At 37.4% G+C, this 18150-nt stretch overlaps 1 protein-coding gene across 1 annotated transcript in view; it reads right to left on the reverse strand.

Moving 5' to 3' along the window:
• Positions 1 to 784: 784 nt before the first annotated feature.
• Positions 785 to 18150, reverse strand: part of LOC139728196 (glutamate receptor ionotropic, kainate 1-like) — a 136824-nt gene continuing 119458 nt past the window's right edge. Inside the window, exons 12-18 of the mRNA XM_071639158.1 lie at positions 11903 to 12061; positions 11365 to 11536; positions 7733 to 8210; positions 6824 to 7094; positions 3735 to 3795; positions 1658 to 1727; positions 785 to 906 (exon numbers count right to left, since the gene is read on the reverse strand). Coding sequence (XP_071495259.1) covers positions 858 to 906; positions 1658 to 1727; positions 3735 to 3795; positions 6824 to 7094; positions 7733 to 8210; positions 11365 to 11536; positions 11903 to 12061 — 1260 coding nt within the window. The 3' untranslated portion in view covers positions 785 to 857. The remainder of the gene's footprint in view (positions 907 to 1657; positions 1728 to 3734; positions 3796 to 6823; positions 7095 to 7732; positions 8211 to 11364; positions 11537 to 11902; positions 12062 to 18150) is intronic.

Consider the following 18150-nt stretch of genomic DNA (forward strand, 5'->3'; position numbering starts at 1 on the left):
GGGGGACATGGGTTTGAAGAGATATATATAAACAAATCAAGGTTAGAAGCAACAGAAACAAACAAAAAAATCATTATAGACTTTGGCTACGGAGAAAATTCCAGAGTATTATCGATAGCATAACCGAACACTATACTTTTCTTGAAAAAAAAGCGTCTGCAATATTGTCCTTTTTCGACACCTTTCACCAACTTATGATAAGCCTTCTGAGCGTCACGTCGAAACTGGATGGACTTGATGTCGATTTCAAATGTAGACAGTATCAGTCCCCGATCTATCAACCTCAACGTTGTTGTTTACCTCTCGATCTATAGTTAGACATTCTCTCTTCCAAGATTAAAAACAAAAACAAACTTTCATGCCCCATCTATCGACGCGATGTAAATGAGTCAAGAAATACGACATCATCAAGTCACCGATATAACAATCGTAGAGAAGAATAAACCGAAGCTGCAGGTACAAATAAGTCTCGTTGGTATCGATAGTTGTTCCACTTGAGCAAGCAGCGAACGTCTTGCTCTCAAATTTCGATACATGTACGATACTATGCGGGGCGCAAGAAGACATCGCTACAGGATTCAGTCATGAATTCGACGCAAAAAAACTTTACTCCCCACTGGCACTTCCCATGATTCCAGTGCATTTTTCCGGCACTCTGCGACCAGCTTCTCCAAACATGTCCGAAGGATATCGTTGTAAGAGACGCATGGACACACTTTTGCGATTGTTTCACCAATGCATGTCAATAAAACACGATGGCGTCTTGATGTTTATGATTGATTCCCCTCGATCTGTCGCTCGTCATCGTCGTCATCAAACGTTCTCGAAAATATACTCTGTGGAGATCATGCAGCTTGTCACACGGACGACGGCTGGTCGTATGATGTCGATGCTAGCACGCGCTCTCTATAGAACAGGGAGAGTGGGCATCTGATGAAACATCTTTATACAAGCACGTAATATCTCCCGACATTTTCACTCATGATTTTTTTCTCTCTTGGGAATCTGTTTAATTGGCAACTCTTTAATTTCCATTTTCGGTCATCAGTTCTGACAAAATATATGAACAAAACTTTCAGAGTTAGAAACGATAAAGGAAACAGCTATTATCTAAGTAATTTTTATCCTCGGTGAAATAATGAGAACTGAAAGTTTGCCCAGAGTTGAATGAATTTGAAATGACCCTCTAATTTTAGTTGAATAAAACGGCGCATCCGCGAGCAAGTGAGGAAAAAAAAAAAGATAGTGGCTCTCTCTCTCTCTCTCTCTCTCTCTCTCTCTCTCTATATATATATATATATATATATATATATATATATATATGTCGCTTCCATTTTGCTTCTAAAATTGCCAGAACGACTTTCATTTTCAAATGATGTAAAAAAAAAGTTATATAGTTCAACTGGAATTTACCGAGGTAGTGTAAGCTATATGGGTTATTTAAAGCCCTTTTTTTGCAGCTGTTTTGTAAACTTCTATGGTGACTGGGACACGAGATCATGTTGTAATTGTTACCTTGATTTGGTTCATATTTCAATGAGCGTGTTGTGCAAGAATACAAGAATATCCGATGCATTTCTGTTTTCTTTTCACAGCAAAAATGTAAGGATGAGATACTTCATGAGACCCACACTCGATCGACAGGTTCTTAACTTACCCGTTGTGCTCCATGGAGTAGGTCTGAGGGGTTGAAGAACCATGCTGTCGTTTTCCTGCACAATGTGTTGCTAGAAACACACAAGACAACCTCATATCAAGTCACGATTGTAGTTCTCATTGTTACCTTTACCATTTTTTTAAATTTTGTGTACGAATTGCTATGAGCGTCATATTGGGATATTATATTCTGACGCTTCGTTCCTTCAATGACGGGTTAGTTAGTGTTGTAAGTAACTCTTCTCGCTGCGAAAAGCTCGATAATTCAGTTAAGACGCACATTCCCTATACAAGCGTTTAAGATCTTACCAAACTTAGGTGTTTAGTCACCCTAATCTTTTATCTTAATCCCGGAAATGAGAAAAAAAATAGGCTAGTGATACTTTCGCTTCAAGAAAGGACTTACCTACATCGTCTCATCTATTTTCACTGCAGGATTTGTATTTTTATGATCTGATCATTTTGTAATCTATATGCTTCACTGTCGCTGTTAACATTTATCGTAAAATAAATGGAGAAAAGTGTGAGCAAAATGAAATGAATAAACCGTGTAATAGTTTGTCCCTACAACTTATAGGCAACAAGGACATCGAGGTTTGTAAAGCAGAAGAAGCTGCAGGGGAAAAGCTGACTTGAATCTGGACTAGTCACTTTAACTCACATGTTGCCTTAGATTTTAGTATTCACAGCTTCTACCTTTTTTCATTGCTTATCTGATTTCACAGATGAAAATGCGTCTACATCAGAATTCCCAGTCCCTAGAATACCTATACTTGAGGTTTTAGTAACTGCAGGTAATACACTGATTAGCTTTCGTGTAAATTTGACAAATTGGTAACTAATGATGCAACAATGTATAACATTAGACTTTCCCGCAAATGGCATGTCACAGGGATAACAAAATGTCATAAGAACACATTAACACAGAATAGATACTGTTGAATTCAAGGAAATGGTTATGGATATAAAACGCTGATTCTAAATCTTGTTCACCACGGCTGATGATGTACTACAAATTAAATCATTAAAGGTTGGTCAGACATTCCATCTTTTTGAAATGGTTCTGTCCAAAAATAAGGTTCTCTTCATTCAGTACAAAACTTACTTCAAAATCAATGTTCCCACAGGTTGTCTTCGTTCCCAATAAAAGGAAACAAGCAAAAAAATCGATGTACATGAAAAAAGACGAAAATATACCCAAGAAACTTATACACCTTTCAAATGAGTGACAAGCAGGATAAGGTAAGTCAATCATATCTTATTATGCATTATTTTTAGTTTTTTTTTTAAAACAGGATTTCCTTCTAATCCGTATACTTGGGAGTCAGAACTGTCGAAGGTTTTAGGTCCATTTTGATATATCATTAGACGTATATAGCGAGGGCTGTTGAACTATTCACATGTAGCTTCGAGCTTAGCATGCCACATGGGATAAATTGTTTGTCGGGACCAAATTCGGTCGGAAGAATTGTTTACAAACGATTCGGATGGCAGCAAAGAAGTAAAAGCATAATGGCTGGTATCGTCAATTTCATTTTATCACATTTCTTTCCCTTCCTTTCATTTATTTGTTTCTGCATTTTCCCCCTTGGTAGTATATGTAATCTAGCGGTTGACACCACAACCCAAAGCCATATTAGGTAAAAGGAACTAGATCATACGCCTCGCTTTACCTAAACTAAGTCGGTTTGTTTGTTTTGTTTTGTTTTTGCGTGTTTTTTTTTTGCTCTGTTGTTTTCGTTGTTGTTTTTAAAAGGCAGATAACACGATCAAATGAAAGTTCAGGATGATAATAATGTCTCTAAGCAAATCAATACCCCCGTCGCTTCGTTTAGAATATTAGTTTAATATCATCGGTGAAGCAAGGTATCGGAAAAAGTTTTAGTAAGTTTCGAGAGATGGCAACTCGCACATGACAGGTGATTTTCGGGCTAACCTAAGCTCAGTCGTGGCGTAAAATCTATAACATGATCGGTTGGGAGAGATGAGAATACAACGAGGTCAATGAACAGAGTTCTGCCTCATAATTATTATGCTCTCATTCTCACGTCTTGAGTGAAATATGCAAAATACCTTACTGTTGTTGTCTTGCATAGCGGAGCCATTATTGCGTGATGTGGGCAGCTTCTCTCCCCAGTCCTGTGCGTAATAATACATCAATCGAGGCAAGAGCAATGGTTACCACAGTGTAATACGTCATATGGTATGGACACAGGCCAGTGGGTTAGTAGATCACAATGAGAAAATGACGAGAAATACACGCATGCCACTTTTTAAGCCATGAACATCGGATACTGGAAGAGTATGTCACCATTCAATTAGCGCTGCAACGGGTGACAGTACGTATATCATGATATTGTGTGCGTTTTTCACTTACATTACACGCGTCAGTGTGAATTGTACTGATACATTGTATAACACACGTAAATAAGACGATAACCAAGCAAGAAAACAAAACTTGACGCCAAAGCTTATTGCCATTTCATTAAGCATTTGATGAAAGACATTTAAAAAAAAGAATCCAAGTTCATTGTTATTAAACAAACTTCAATGCCCGGGGAACATGGACTTCAACTTTATCAATGAAACCGAAATAATACGTGCGGCCCTATACACATCATTGACGACGAAACTTAAGGTCCCCTTATTCACGCATGTCTTTAATTGCCGCTAAGTTTGGCGCTGTAAAACAAAAATTCATCCCCGCGTTTAAACCTGATATGAAAATTTTCTCTCAAATCACGTGACTGTTAGGGTCTGACAGAAAAGTGACAAGAATAGAAAAGGGGTACAATATAAGATAAAGAAAACGACGAAAGGAAAACAAAACTCTATATTCGTTGTGCTGGACACCCTAGAAGTAGTGCAGAGTTGATATATATATTTTTACGACGAAATTGTATTGTAAGACAATCGGAACAAAGACCACGAAACATATAGAGAAATGATTGAACGCATACGAAATATATGGAGACATAGAGGTGCGTGATACCATTGTGTGCTGTGTGTGTTTACAGTGGAATTCTTTTTAAGTTACTTAACCATGAGCTTTATGTCTGGTAAGAAAAAGTTGCACCCATCCCATATTCTTTCTTAGGTTAAATATGCTTAACTGATAACGTTAAATGTTCATCTCTCTATACGAAACCCTTACCGATACAGTTAATTTCTAGTTTAGTTATATTCATTTTTTTAATGAATTCTCTTTTGCAACATCCATTCCCACTGAACAACTATACATTGATTACACCCAGGTACTGTCAATATCAAGTGCAGAACTCATCATGATTATAATAAGCATGTGTGCTCGTAATACGTCATAATAGCTGTGAACAGGAAGCAACGGAAACAAAGAACGAAACAAAGCAAACAACATGTAAAGAAAAATACATCAACGTGAGCTGAGCACTCAGAATAAAAAGCATGCATTGTTAGTAAGAGATTGCGTGAGGACAAGCATGGACAGTACGATTTTGATAGGACAGCCATCAAACGAGGCAAGCTTTCAGCACTTACAGAGATGAAAACCACTTTGCGCTGTTAGTAAGAGATCGTTACAGGCCACACATACGACATGGAGAGAAAAACTGTTAGAAATGAGTTTGCACAATACATTCACTTTATGTGAATTGCTGCTCCATTTCGTGTGTGTGTGTGTGTGTGTGTGTGTGTGTGTGTGTGTGTGTGTGTGTGTGTGTGATTGTCTGTCTGTCTGGTTGTCTGTTGAGGGAGAGAATTTCTAATAGATATTGCTCGTTGCATATATCTGTTTCAAGTTATGTCCTTTTATCCAAAAAGAAAAGAAAAGAGATTTGACAGCTTTCATTCGTGTTCCATAAAGATACGAATGCATTTTTGGAAGTGAATTTTTCGTGCTGCTTTAGCATACACATTCTAGAGTTGTTATAGGCACCCAAGGATAAACACTTTATACGCATGGGATAAGATTAGGTTCATCAAAGCAAACCATAATCATGAACACTCGCAGGATAAACCTCAGCAGCGTTAGGAATGATTGCTGAGACGAGTCAGGAGTATTGTTCAAAGTTAACAAGGATAAAATCTGAGCTGGTATATGGTATAGAAAGGGAATACAGTCTTATTGAGTTTCTTTTTTGGCACGGGAATGGAGTTTGTTAACTCATCTAGCTTAACGGGATAATTTTTTTTTAGTCTTTTCCCTTCAAGTCCTCTGATTCCTATATGTAGGACTTCGGTTCATGTTAATGTAGAGGTATGTTATACACCTTTGCAAGCTCCTGACATTACATCCAATGTAATTAGAAGCAGCGTGTTAGTAGTTAGGCTGAAATGACAGCGAAGAATGTACGTGTTAGTAAAAAGTTAAATGCAGTCAAGGAAAGCAGATGGAAGTTTAGTAGCATGAAAAATGAGATGAGGTCCTTGATTTGCAAAACATTACACACTCGGTAATCGCATGATGCGAGTTTAATATTATCATCTCATAGGGGACACACAGATAATCAATCTGCGGTGCTAGCTTCTTGAATGGATTCCGAAATAAAGGATTGCCAGCTCTGTATTCCGATTTAGTGTGCATTTTGTAAGAGGGTTTATACCGAAAATTACCAGTAGATTGTTTGAAAGTAATATGGTAGATCACTCAAAGGTGCACTTGAACATCAATTTCTGGCAATCAACTTACGATTCTTTTTCGTGATTTTTTTTCTTGGATTTTACATAGTTTAATGGCATGATTGGTATGTATTTGCAAATCTAGAACACGAGATTTTCTGAAGAAAATACAGTACGACAACACGCAGTGGAATTGATTTTTGATCGATGTCAATGATTAAACAGAAAAACATTTAATTCCGACTTATTAGTCACGCCAAAGCCTTCACTATTATCATTTCCCTTGACAACATAGATGGTATCTCCAGCAACGAGAGCAGATGTAAAATCAGGCTATGCATTCGTCGTGAAAATAACACTTATAATGACAATCAAAACATATGTATACCATAATGTACATGTATGATTCAGGAATTTTGGTCACAGTATGAGTTTGAAGTCAGCACACTTAATTTTAAATTAAGAAACCCCGATACTACATACGATGCCATTTGAAAATATTTTATGTCTAACATGTATAAGAACGAATGAATTCCCGGACAAGTCCCCAAATACGGTCTCGAAATCATACCTTCTCTTTGGCCTTTCTCGCCTCCATCTGCCGTCGCCTTTTGTAGAATGACGGTGGCTTGTGCCACATGTGTTCGATGATGACGGCAATGAAGGAGAGGACGGCACCGATGATGAGCACGTAGAATGCCCCGGCGATCTTACTGAGACCGATCGCCGAGGCCTTAGTGTTCGGGTTACTGTTGACCACTTCCTCCGGACAGATGGACTCTCGCTCAAACCACTTTTTCTTGATTTCCTCCAGGATTCCCTCTTCTTGGAGTTTTAAAATCCTTTGGAAACGATAGAAGGGGCACGGAAAATGTTAAAGTCTGTATTTCATGACAAATACAAGAAATGGGTGTAAATGCTTTATTCTACTAAACAGAGAATGTGACATTTTATATCGATTAGACACGTTATGTCTGTACGATAACCTCGATGTATTCAGTGGTTAAAGAAAACAATAAATTCCTTACCATGGATATGGCATTGACTCTATAAACTCTGTTGGACATATTGGACGGATGCCTTTTTAGGACCAAGCGTACAATTCTACAGGTGCACGACACGAGACCGACACCCATTATAGGTCCTACAGCCCATGAGTCATTCAGCCCACGAGTCATACAGCCCACGAGTTATAAAGTCCACGAATTACACAACCTATGATTTCGACACTAAGCAAACAAGGCCAACGAGACCGATACATTAAGCCCCGTGTTGTAAAGTCGAACTCGTGGGCTGTTTTACGTGGTGTAGAACTTTTGGGCCTTATTTACCTTGTGTCGAACTCATGGGCTGTATATCTCGTGGCCTGTATGACTCGTGGACCTTTTTTTTTTTCTTTTTCAATGTCGAACTCGTGATCTGTATGACTCGTGTTTGTCGGTCTCGTGATTCTACACCCTGACGTGTTTTGGCAACTTACGCAACTGACAAATTATCCCTGTAAGCCGCCCCCTGCGGTGTTGCAATGCCGTATCCCTTGAGATTGAACGGCTTCCCAACTGTCATCAGGTCACATTCTGTTTGCTTGATGTAGTCCAGGATGGGTGCGTCCCAGAAGAATGCATATGACTCCTGCTTCACCCGCCTGTACCCTTCCTTGTCGGTGGGCACCCACGGACTCGTCTGGCTCGAGCTCATGAAGTCCCACATGCGCTCATAGATGCGCTGGTTTTTCCTCTTCTCGAAGAACCTGTGGAGGCTGCTGTTTTCGATCGTGCCGTAGATGATCTTGTTCTGATTGGCAAGGTCCTCCAGGGAGTTGATGGGGTTCTCCATGCGGGTGACGGTTAGGAAGGCGGCGAGGTTGGCGGTGTACGTGGCGATAATGATGAGAGCAAAGAACCACCAGAAAGCACTCAGCATCCTTCCCGACACGGAGATCGGGGTGTTGTCGCCACCTTCGAGAAGTGGTTGTATTGATGATTATTATACTTGTTTGCTATTTTTTACGATAATAATAGCATCGATGTACAGAGTCGCTGCACTGATAACAATGCAAATGATAACGACAGTCGTGTCAATCCCTTTCGGCACATTAAAACACTTGAAAGGTGATCCTTTATCGCAGTAAATGTTTCTAAATCTTATGCGGACCTTCTACAAAGAACATTAAAATGTCTTCCACTCAATTTTTTTTTGTGCCGTTATATTTTTGCATGTCTAGAATCTCATAACTGAAAGTCAGAATAAAAAATGGGAATTTCATGTAATAATTAAAAAGTTGGTACATGAGATAATTGCAGTTACTCTAATAGTTTTATTAATGGCTTTCTTTATTCTCTTTCTCGAACATTCAAATACATATCAGTGTCACTACCGTTACCATATCAGCATCCAACCCCTTAAAAAATGTCATATCCGCATGACAGAAAAAATTCTGTGCATGACACCAAAAAAAAAAAAAAAAAAATCTGCTGAGTATCTGAAAAAAACATCTCTGTAAACAAGCTAAGTGTATCATACTATCGTAACATTGCATTCAAAGATATTGTCCGCACGGGATAGAGTGCGTAATCACTAATAAGACAATAAAGAGCTTTTTATTCAGTAAATATCAAACTGTTCTATCTTTGGGAAAGAGAATAAACGAGTGATAAAGATATGAAACCATGGCAAATCTTCATTCCGTCAAATATCATCAACATACTGGAATGGAAAAACCAAATTCATCGTCACCCGAACAATTCATTTTTCCTGTATTTTTTTTTCTATGTGCACATGCACCAGCTCACTCCAAGTATCCCTGATAATGCTTTCGTCACCATGCAGGGCGTGTTGGTAGAAGCCACTCGTGGAACACTCCCATTCCCAAAGATAAAACGTAGAAACAATTCTACCCTAATTATGTGAAATCGTTTCTGATATTGTCTTTTTTTTTCCGAACGAATACAAGAAAGAAATGATAATATTTGCCTTCAACGGGATGATTGGTTCTCACATTCCAGTAGGCTGATGACACCAAATATATCGGGTGGGAAAAAGAGACGGAGAATGGATGATGGATAAGATTAAACTTCTTGAAAAATACAATCTACACAAGATTACGTTACATCATCTGATGCTCCTGCTTCATTCTCGGCAACAGTTTAGAAACTGCACGAATTATTACTAGCATCTATTGTTGCAATCGCCTCAATCAATCTACTACAATCTACGGATAATACATGTAATATGTAGAAATTTATATATAAACTGATGGTTGTGGCCGAAGTTACCCAAAGGTAACCTATTAATAATTCATACATACCCAAAGGTAACCTATTAATAATTCATACATACAGTTTCTATAGCATAAAAGCATAAAAGAAGAAGCAGAGGGAATGAATATCTGTCTTCTAAACGCACGGTTAAAAAAGTAGGATTTTAGGTTGCTCCTCATAGACGGTATGGAGTTTGAGTGTTTCAGCTCGATCACGTGGAAGTAAATTCCGCCGTGTTGGTCCAGCGAAAGCGGAAGATGTAAGAGACCAGAATCAGTATTGAAACTTCTTTGAGGGCCTTGTCAGTTTTATTACCAGAGCAACGACTGGTACCAATTTTCACACTGGAGGTAAGAGTGACATCTTGGGTTAAACCCTTTCTTGATGGATGAACGATTTGGGGCTGGTACTAAGTACAAAGTCTCTTTGACTTCGACGGAAGAAATTCGTTAAATATTGACGATAACAATGGTATGATGGAGAAAAGGGTGTCAAAGGTGACCTTCAACCGTAGAAAGATGACCATGGAAAATATAATTCCTTGTCTGTACTGCAGGATAGAACACTTTAAGCCGTTTTTTAACCTTTTCAAATGAGGTTAAGAAAAAGAGTTCTTCTATTTGCAACTCCGATCGAGAACCCACTGGAACCATTTCTGTCAGATTCGTCAGATTCATATAGCGCGCGCCAATCAAATTTCATGTTGCGTGCAATAATTCTTGACTCGAAGTGGTTCTTGCTACCCGGCATTACTTCCTTAGCCTTTTTATCAGTGCCCTATTCGCCTCGTCTTGTCGTTATAGTCAAACCTAGGTTTGAATGAATTCACACATTCGGTGAAAAATGAGACACGCTTTCCATCACAGCTTTGCCTTGTGGAATACACCATCTTGTCACTCATCTCGCGAAATTTGGAAGCCACCACACTTTGGCTCTTCCAGACATACACACACCAAAAACAAAACAAAACAAAACAAAACAAAACAAAAACAGAAAAAAATTGGACAATCTATAAAAAAAACTTAAACAAATCCATCGATCGGTCTCTCCCCAAGGGGTAGGCCTATCGCAACTGATTGACAAACCGCCCTACATCAAGCACTTAATTAGTCAGTGTTTTTAATAGTGGTAGCTATAACAGAAGAAACCATGGGCATACACACTCGAGCAGGATTCGAACCTGCGACCTCCTGATCACCGGATAGGCGTCTCATCCACCAGACCATCGAGCTTCCGCCTAGCAACCACTGCTGGTTGTAATCCTTATAGCATGCAGCAGGTACTGCGTAATTATTCAAGTTGATGACAGACTTTTTACCATGTTTACTGATCTGATTCTGGCGTACGGTCACAGAGATTTAAACAGTTCACAATGGTTCAAAACACCGAATTAGACGGGATCGCCTTTTTCCGTTAAGGTCTGTTCATCCTGACCGCTTTCAAAAATATTCAAAGCAGCTATAAAAACTGGCTTTCACCAAGTGAATCTTGGCTGCTATATAGTCACTCTACTAATTTCTGAAGGCACTAAAAAGTACAGCATAGATAATATGTATTCTACTTGAGTTGATGTTACCGAGGATGAGAGTTTATATAAGTTTTATATACATATATGTATATATGTATGTATATATTTATATATATATATATTAATATATATATATATAAAGTACACACACACACACACACACACACACATATATATATATATATATATATATATATATATATATATATATATATACATGTGTGTGTGTGTGTTCTTGATATAGAGATATATAGATATGTATTATAAACTTTACTTAGGAGAGAAGGAGCCAAACAGACAGAATGACAGTGCCATAGTTTTCACCTTGCTGGAGACACGATGCGAAGGCAAACCAGAGACTGTTCTGCAGGTTGAAATCGTTGGCCTCGTCGCACTCCGGACCTCCCTTGCCGTACGAGCTGTACGGGCTCAGACGGTCCAGGATGTAGATGAGGAAGCCGACCACGAACAAGGAAGCGAGCACGCAGCCCCACACCTGTAGAGAGAGAAAAATAGATTTTTGGAGAGAAGGGTATGGCTAAAAAATGATTTCGTATGTACTTACTCTTTATGTGAGTGCTTTAAATGTGGAGGAACACTAATCTTTTTGTCACTTTAGAAATAATGATACGTGAACTTCATTTGATTTTTGCAGTGAAATCATAATTGTTTTTTCGTTTGTTTCTCACAACAGTTAAATCATACTACAAAATGTTCAGCAACTGGGTGTCACAATTCCCCTCCAGTTTCGAAAAACATAAAAGAATTGGAATTGAAGAAACCCCGAATACTCACACTAAAGAAAAAAGAAAAAGGTCAACGGCAATGAACAAAGACATTGAGATTCGACGTAATGTCTAACCTTGATGTCGAGAGGCTCCAGGAAGGCGAATACGTTGGACTTCTTCTGTGGCTTCCGAAGCAGAATGCCTACGCCATAGTTCATGAAGGGTTTTGTGAAGTCGACCACGGTCTCACGGTCCGAATTTATCACCATTCCTGCCACAGCCATGTCAGCAAGCTGTCAAAATGTTTGGTTTGTAGTTACATTGCTAAGGGGTCTGTTGTATTTACACATACCACTATTCTCTTTTATTTCCAATTCTAGACACGGTGGCCGACCGCGATCTTCATTTAAATGACCAGATGTTTTATTGGACCACAATGAATTCTAGGTTCTTTTCTCTTTGTTTATGAAATGCCTACACTTGATTTGAATTGTTAAGCACTGACTGTGTATGGCATGTCGCTTCTAAACATTGTCTGATTATTTGCCTATGCAATGTGTGTGATGTGTTTTAAACGTCCTTCCGGACGCTACCCCTACCTCCTTTCAAAGCTTTTGAAGTGCAGACAAGGCACCTGTTCACATGAATTTATCAGTTTATCTTGATGTCCCTTTTGAAGGTGTCATGTGTCACCAGCCATTCTGATTCTTCTAGCCATTTTGATTCTCTCGGTTCTTAAATCGGGAGTCCTTGTTGCTGATTTCTTTTTTTTTTCTTATTTTTCTGTTGTTACATCGCCAAAATCGTTTATTTAATTACACTTACCCTTATTTTCTCTTTATTTTCAATTCTAAGATACGATCGATGACCGTGACATGCATTTTAAAACCCGATGTTTCACTGAACCACATGAATCCTATGTTCTCTTCTCTGTATATGTAATGTCTACTCTCGATTTGCATTGTTAAGCATTGACCTCGTACAGCGTGTCATTTCTACAACAAAGTTCGATTATTTGCAAATGTGTTTAATGTCCTCCAGGACGCTACCCCAATCCCGCTTTCCAAGCGGTTGAAGAGCGGCTCAAAGGCTTCTGTTCACATGTATCTATAAGTTTATCCCGGTGCTCTTTTGGAAGGTGTCATTATATAACCATGCGTCACCATGTAATTCAACTGTTTCGTTTCTCTTTTTTTTTTTTTTTTTTTTTTTCCTTGGATAGGTCAAGCCCTTGGGGTCACCCCCATGTTTGTTTGTTGTTGTCGTTTTTTGTCAGGGGTATTCTTTGTAAACATTTTCAAACTGTCATTTTATTATCAATGATTCCATCCAAAGTATGCGGGTGTCTTCAAAACACTTGCCACTCTTTCATTTCAAGCAGTCATTCCCCTCTCCCTTTAGGGTGGTATAATAGTTCACGGGTCATTTTTTTTTTTCCTCCCAGCCTAATAACCCACCATGAAATCTCAGCCTTTTTATTTCTTACTGTTCTTTTAATCGGGAATTCATTTGTTTGACGAAAGACAGGCCATACCTGCCGCAAGGCGTTTCTCCTTTTTTATTAAACCCTTTTTTTCTTTTTTCTTTTTTTTTTTTGTTAACTATTATGAACAGAACATGCATGTACCTGGTTACATTGCTGAAGTGGTCCTACTATTGAATTCCAAGTACCTCTATTTTCACTTTATATTTTCAATTCTATGACATGGTTTAAGGCCTCATGTTCTATATTGAATCTCATGAATCTTAGGTAATATCTTCTGTGTATGTATGTCTTCTCTTGATTTGCATTATTACTATTAAGCAACATCCACGTGACATCGTGTATAATGTACCATATGACAGTACCAATGGAATGTTGTTCCAATGAACCTTGTGATCAAGAATTTAAAGGTAACGTTGCAGGTGGCGAGTTCTTTTTTTTTTTTTTTTTTTCTTCTTCTTCTTCTTCCTTTTATGTAACTTTGGATGTTTGGCTTTGCCAAAAATGTATGATTGGCACGGACAGCCATTCATGCTGTCGATATATACTGCTTCCACTGAACTCTTACTGATTCTTTTTTTTCCGTCAAAGTTTCAGTTGGTGTGTCTATGCTGCAATTCACAAGTTTGCGCACTGTGCAGCACTTTGAATTCTTACGCTAGCGCAACTCACGTCTTTGTACTTCTCCTCTTTCGACTACAGCCGGTCGAGCTCGTTCTTTTACTTCCCTTCTCATCCCTGTCCTCCTCTTTCGGAAGCCCACAGAGACACTTGATTTATTCTTGTTATTGTGTTGTGTTGTGTGTGTTCTATGTCTTTCTCTGACGATGCTTCTGAACGTTCTCACTTACCTTATTCTGCTCTTTCTCGTTTCACGTTCTTCTCCTCAGCGATCTCCTGCTTATCGTGATTTTGACGCCATTTATACTTGTAGATTACTCCAGTGTTTTGCCTCTTTCTGGCGACTGGTTATTTTCTTGTATCATCCACTTATTTACGACATCCTAGTTTTGTTGACATCGCAGACTTTTATAATCTCGTCTCGTATCTTTAATCATGGCTAATTTTTTTAATGCTCCATTTTATTCCGTATCGAATGATGACTTTTTTGAATTGTTTAGGAACACTAGGTTAGACTCTGACCCAGTTAGTGGGCTAACCAGTACAGGAACCACCCCTTATGATGATTTTGTTACCGATACCCTGAATACAGGAACAAATGAATTGCCTCATGATTTTAGTAATGATTTCACTCAAAATATGTTATGCAATTATATTACAGTAAATCAATACAAAGATATGATTCATAACTTCTCTGAGGATACGTTTTGTTTGTTACACTTAAATATTAGGAGTTTAAATAAACATTTTGATGATTTAAAGTACTTATTAGAATCTGATGAAAGTCAATCGTTATCGGTTATTGGATTAAGTGAAACATGGTTAACTTCTAATGCAGAAAATTCCTTTGCAATTGATGGTTACGATTTATTTGTTAATAATAGGCCTGATAAGAATGGTGGGGGTGTTGCATTGTACATATCAGGTTCCTTTGAAACTATTGTCCATCAAGATATTTCTAGAATGGACGAAACGGTTGAATCTTTGTTTATAGAAATCCTCATCCCAGGATGTAAAAATCTTATGTTAGGCATTGTATACAGACCTCCTAATTCAAACGCTAATGATTTTTTAACCTATTATTCAGATTTGGCAAATTCACACGTTTTCCGAAATAAGGATTGCCTTTTACTCGGCGATTTCAATATTGATTTGCTGAAATCTGAGCATGATAATATCTCTAGTGATTTTCTTCACACACTTTTATCCTCATCCTTTCTTCTGCTCATTTCCAAACCCACACGTATTACAGATCGTTCTGCCACCCTCATTGATAACATTTTTTGTAATATTCTACCCCTCCCCGACTCTTTCCTAATTATTTCAGATATGACTGATCATTTTCCAATAATGACTTATTTTACTCTTAAAACTTCATCTAATATTAAACCTCCCTCATTTCCTTTGTTTAGTCGTAGAGTTTCACCCGAAAAGTTAGCTAGTTTTGATGTGGCTCTCGAGAATGCTGACTGGTCAGGAGTGTTTGGCAGCGATGATATCAATATATCTTTTCATAATTTTATGGAAATATTCAATCATCATTTAGATGATGTAATTCCAAAACAAAAAAATAGAACAGATTACAAAAAAACACCCAGGTTACCTTGGATCTCAAAATCAATCCTTCGTTCAATTAATAGGAAAAATCGTTTGTATTATAAATATAAGTTGGAAAAAACTGAGCGATCGAAGAATAGATATACATCATACAAAAATACTTTGACAATGATTTTACGTTCTGAAAAGAAAAGATATTACTTTAAGCAATTCTCGAGATATAGGTTTGATATGAAAAATACTTGGAAAGTTCTAAAACAGGCCATGAATGTTCCGAGTAAAAACTCTGACATTGACAAAATTAAAATGAATGATGAATTGATTAATGATTCTCTTCATATTGCAAATATTTTTAATTCCTATTTTTCAGAAATAGGTGAAAACTATGCTCAAACTATTCCTGCAACAGAAACTCATTTTACTGAATTTTTAGGCCAGCGCAACTCTGATTCCATATTTTTTACACCGACTAATAGATTTGAAATTATTGATATAGTTTCCTCTTTTGAGAACAAACGAAGTTCTGGTTATGATGAGATAGATAATTTTATACTTAAGGGTGTTATTTCCTCGATTGCTGATCCACTTGTTCATATATTTAATTTGTCAATTTTTAACGGTGTGTTTCCCGATAAAATGAAATTGGCTAAAGTAATACCAATATTTAAGAAAGGCGATAAATTTGTAGTCAGCAATTATCGCCCAATTTCATTATTGTCCTCACTGTCTAAGGTTTTAGAAAAACTTATTTATAAGAGAATGATCGATTTTTTGAAGGTACATGAAGTTTTTACGAACTCTCAGTTTGGTTTTCGTGAAAAACATAGTACTTCGCATGCTCTTTTATATTTCGTTGATAGAGTAGTTCATGCCATTGATAATCATTCTCATTTAGTTAGTATTTTCTTGGACTTCTCCAAGGCCTTCGACACCATCAATCATGACATTTTACTTTATAAGTTATCGCATTATGGAGTACGTGGGAAGGCCTTGGAGTGGTTCAAGAGTTATTTAGTCGATAGAAAACAATTTGTTACAATTAATAATAATGATTCAGTTATCAGAGAAGTTAAATGTGGCGTCCCACAGGGAAGTATTTTAGGGCCGTTATTGTTCATTATCTATATAAATGATTTTTGTCGCGTATCTGATGATCTCTCTTTTATTCATTTCGCAGATGATACAAATGTATTTTTCGCCCATAACGATATTGATTTTCTCGTTCACAAAATCAATATTGAATTGCAAAAAGTGACCAACTGGGTCAGAGCTAACAAGTTATCACTCAATGCTCAAAAAACAAAATATATGATTTTTAGTAATACTGTTGATAATTTAAACACAAATATAGTTTTAGATGATTCTCATCTACAAAGAGTATCAAATATTAAATTCTTGGGGGTCATTGTGGATGATAAACTTTCCTGGAAATCACATGTTGATAATATTTGTAACATAATATCGCGTAATATAGGTGTTATAAATAGATTGAAATTTTATATTCCACAAAAAGTATTACTTATGTTATATTCGTCGTTAATATTGCCTCATTTGAATTATGGAGTTTTAGTTTGGGGCAACACGCATCAGAATTTACTTGAAAGAGTGTCCCTCTTGCAAAAGAAAGCCCTCCGCGTTATCTGCCATTCCCCTGTACGTTCTCATACAAACACGTTGTTTGCCTCTAGCAAGCTCTTGAAAATTAAAGATCTGTTTTTGTATAATTTAGGCCAATTTATGTACAATTATTGCAACAATTTGCTTCCATCTATTTTTGATTCTATGTTCCTCAAAAACCAATCATTTCATGAATATCCCACTAGGCGTTCCAATGAATTTCATTTACCCCTTTTACGCACGATCCTTGCTAAAAATACACTTATTTATATAGGCCCAAATTATTGGAATTCTTTGAATCATGATATAAAAAACGCCCCATCTATATATTCTTTCAAGAGGAGACTGAGGTCCTTTCTATTGCAATCGTATGACTCTACAGTACTGAACTAGCCGTTTGGCCTTCTTTCTCACTTACTGACTTAATTACCTTTTTTCCTCTTTGAAGAAAAAATTGTATTCTTTTTAGTGGATGTCTGCTGCCATCTACGCTATCGCCCAAAGCGTCAAGACTTGAATTTCTGTCTTACTCCAGTTCATACGTCCCCTCATTTCCTTGCTTTTCTCCTTTCTGGCGTTACAATATCACTTTTTTTCTCCACAACTATCATCTGTTTCTCTTGACATGCTTCTGTCGGAGATCGCTGTCTCTGTTGTGCATTTTCGTTTGCTATTTTGTCTTCTGTTTGTTAGTCTTGTCCATTCCGTTTTGTCCCGTACAACCTTTTCTTCAGTAGTTGTTTCGTTGTCTAGTCGTTTTCTATGTTCGTTCGCGTCTATAAAAGTAAATGTATTTATCTGTGAATCTAATTCTCAGTGGGCTTCCAGACTTCTTCTTCTTCTTTTCTTTTCTTTTTCCTTTTGTATTTATGATGCTTCAATTATCTTCCCACTGATGTTATTTTTCCAGAGGGGCCCACATTCTACAAGCTCTGTCTTTTTAGTGGGTCTCTCCATTTTTCGCACTTTAAGCAAAGTTATACATGTACCTCATTTCGATCACTTCTGTTTCTTTTTTCACAACAATGTATAATTACTATAAGGTCCTCAATGTTGTACATTCTTTTCAATACATAATGTTCTGTTTACCTTATTCTCTGTTGT

This window comes from Diadema antillarum, unplaced genomic scaffold (genome assembly GCF_040938485.1).
Source record: "Diadema antillarum isolate AM-2024a unplaced genomic scaffold, OU_Dant_1.0 seq00000169_RagTag, whole genome shotgun sequence".
Classification (NCBI taxonomy): Eukaryota; Metazoa; Echinodermata; class Echinoidea; order Diadematoida; family Diadematidae; genus Diadema; species Diadema antillarum.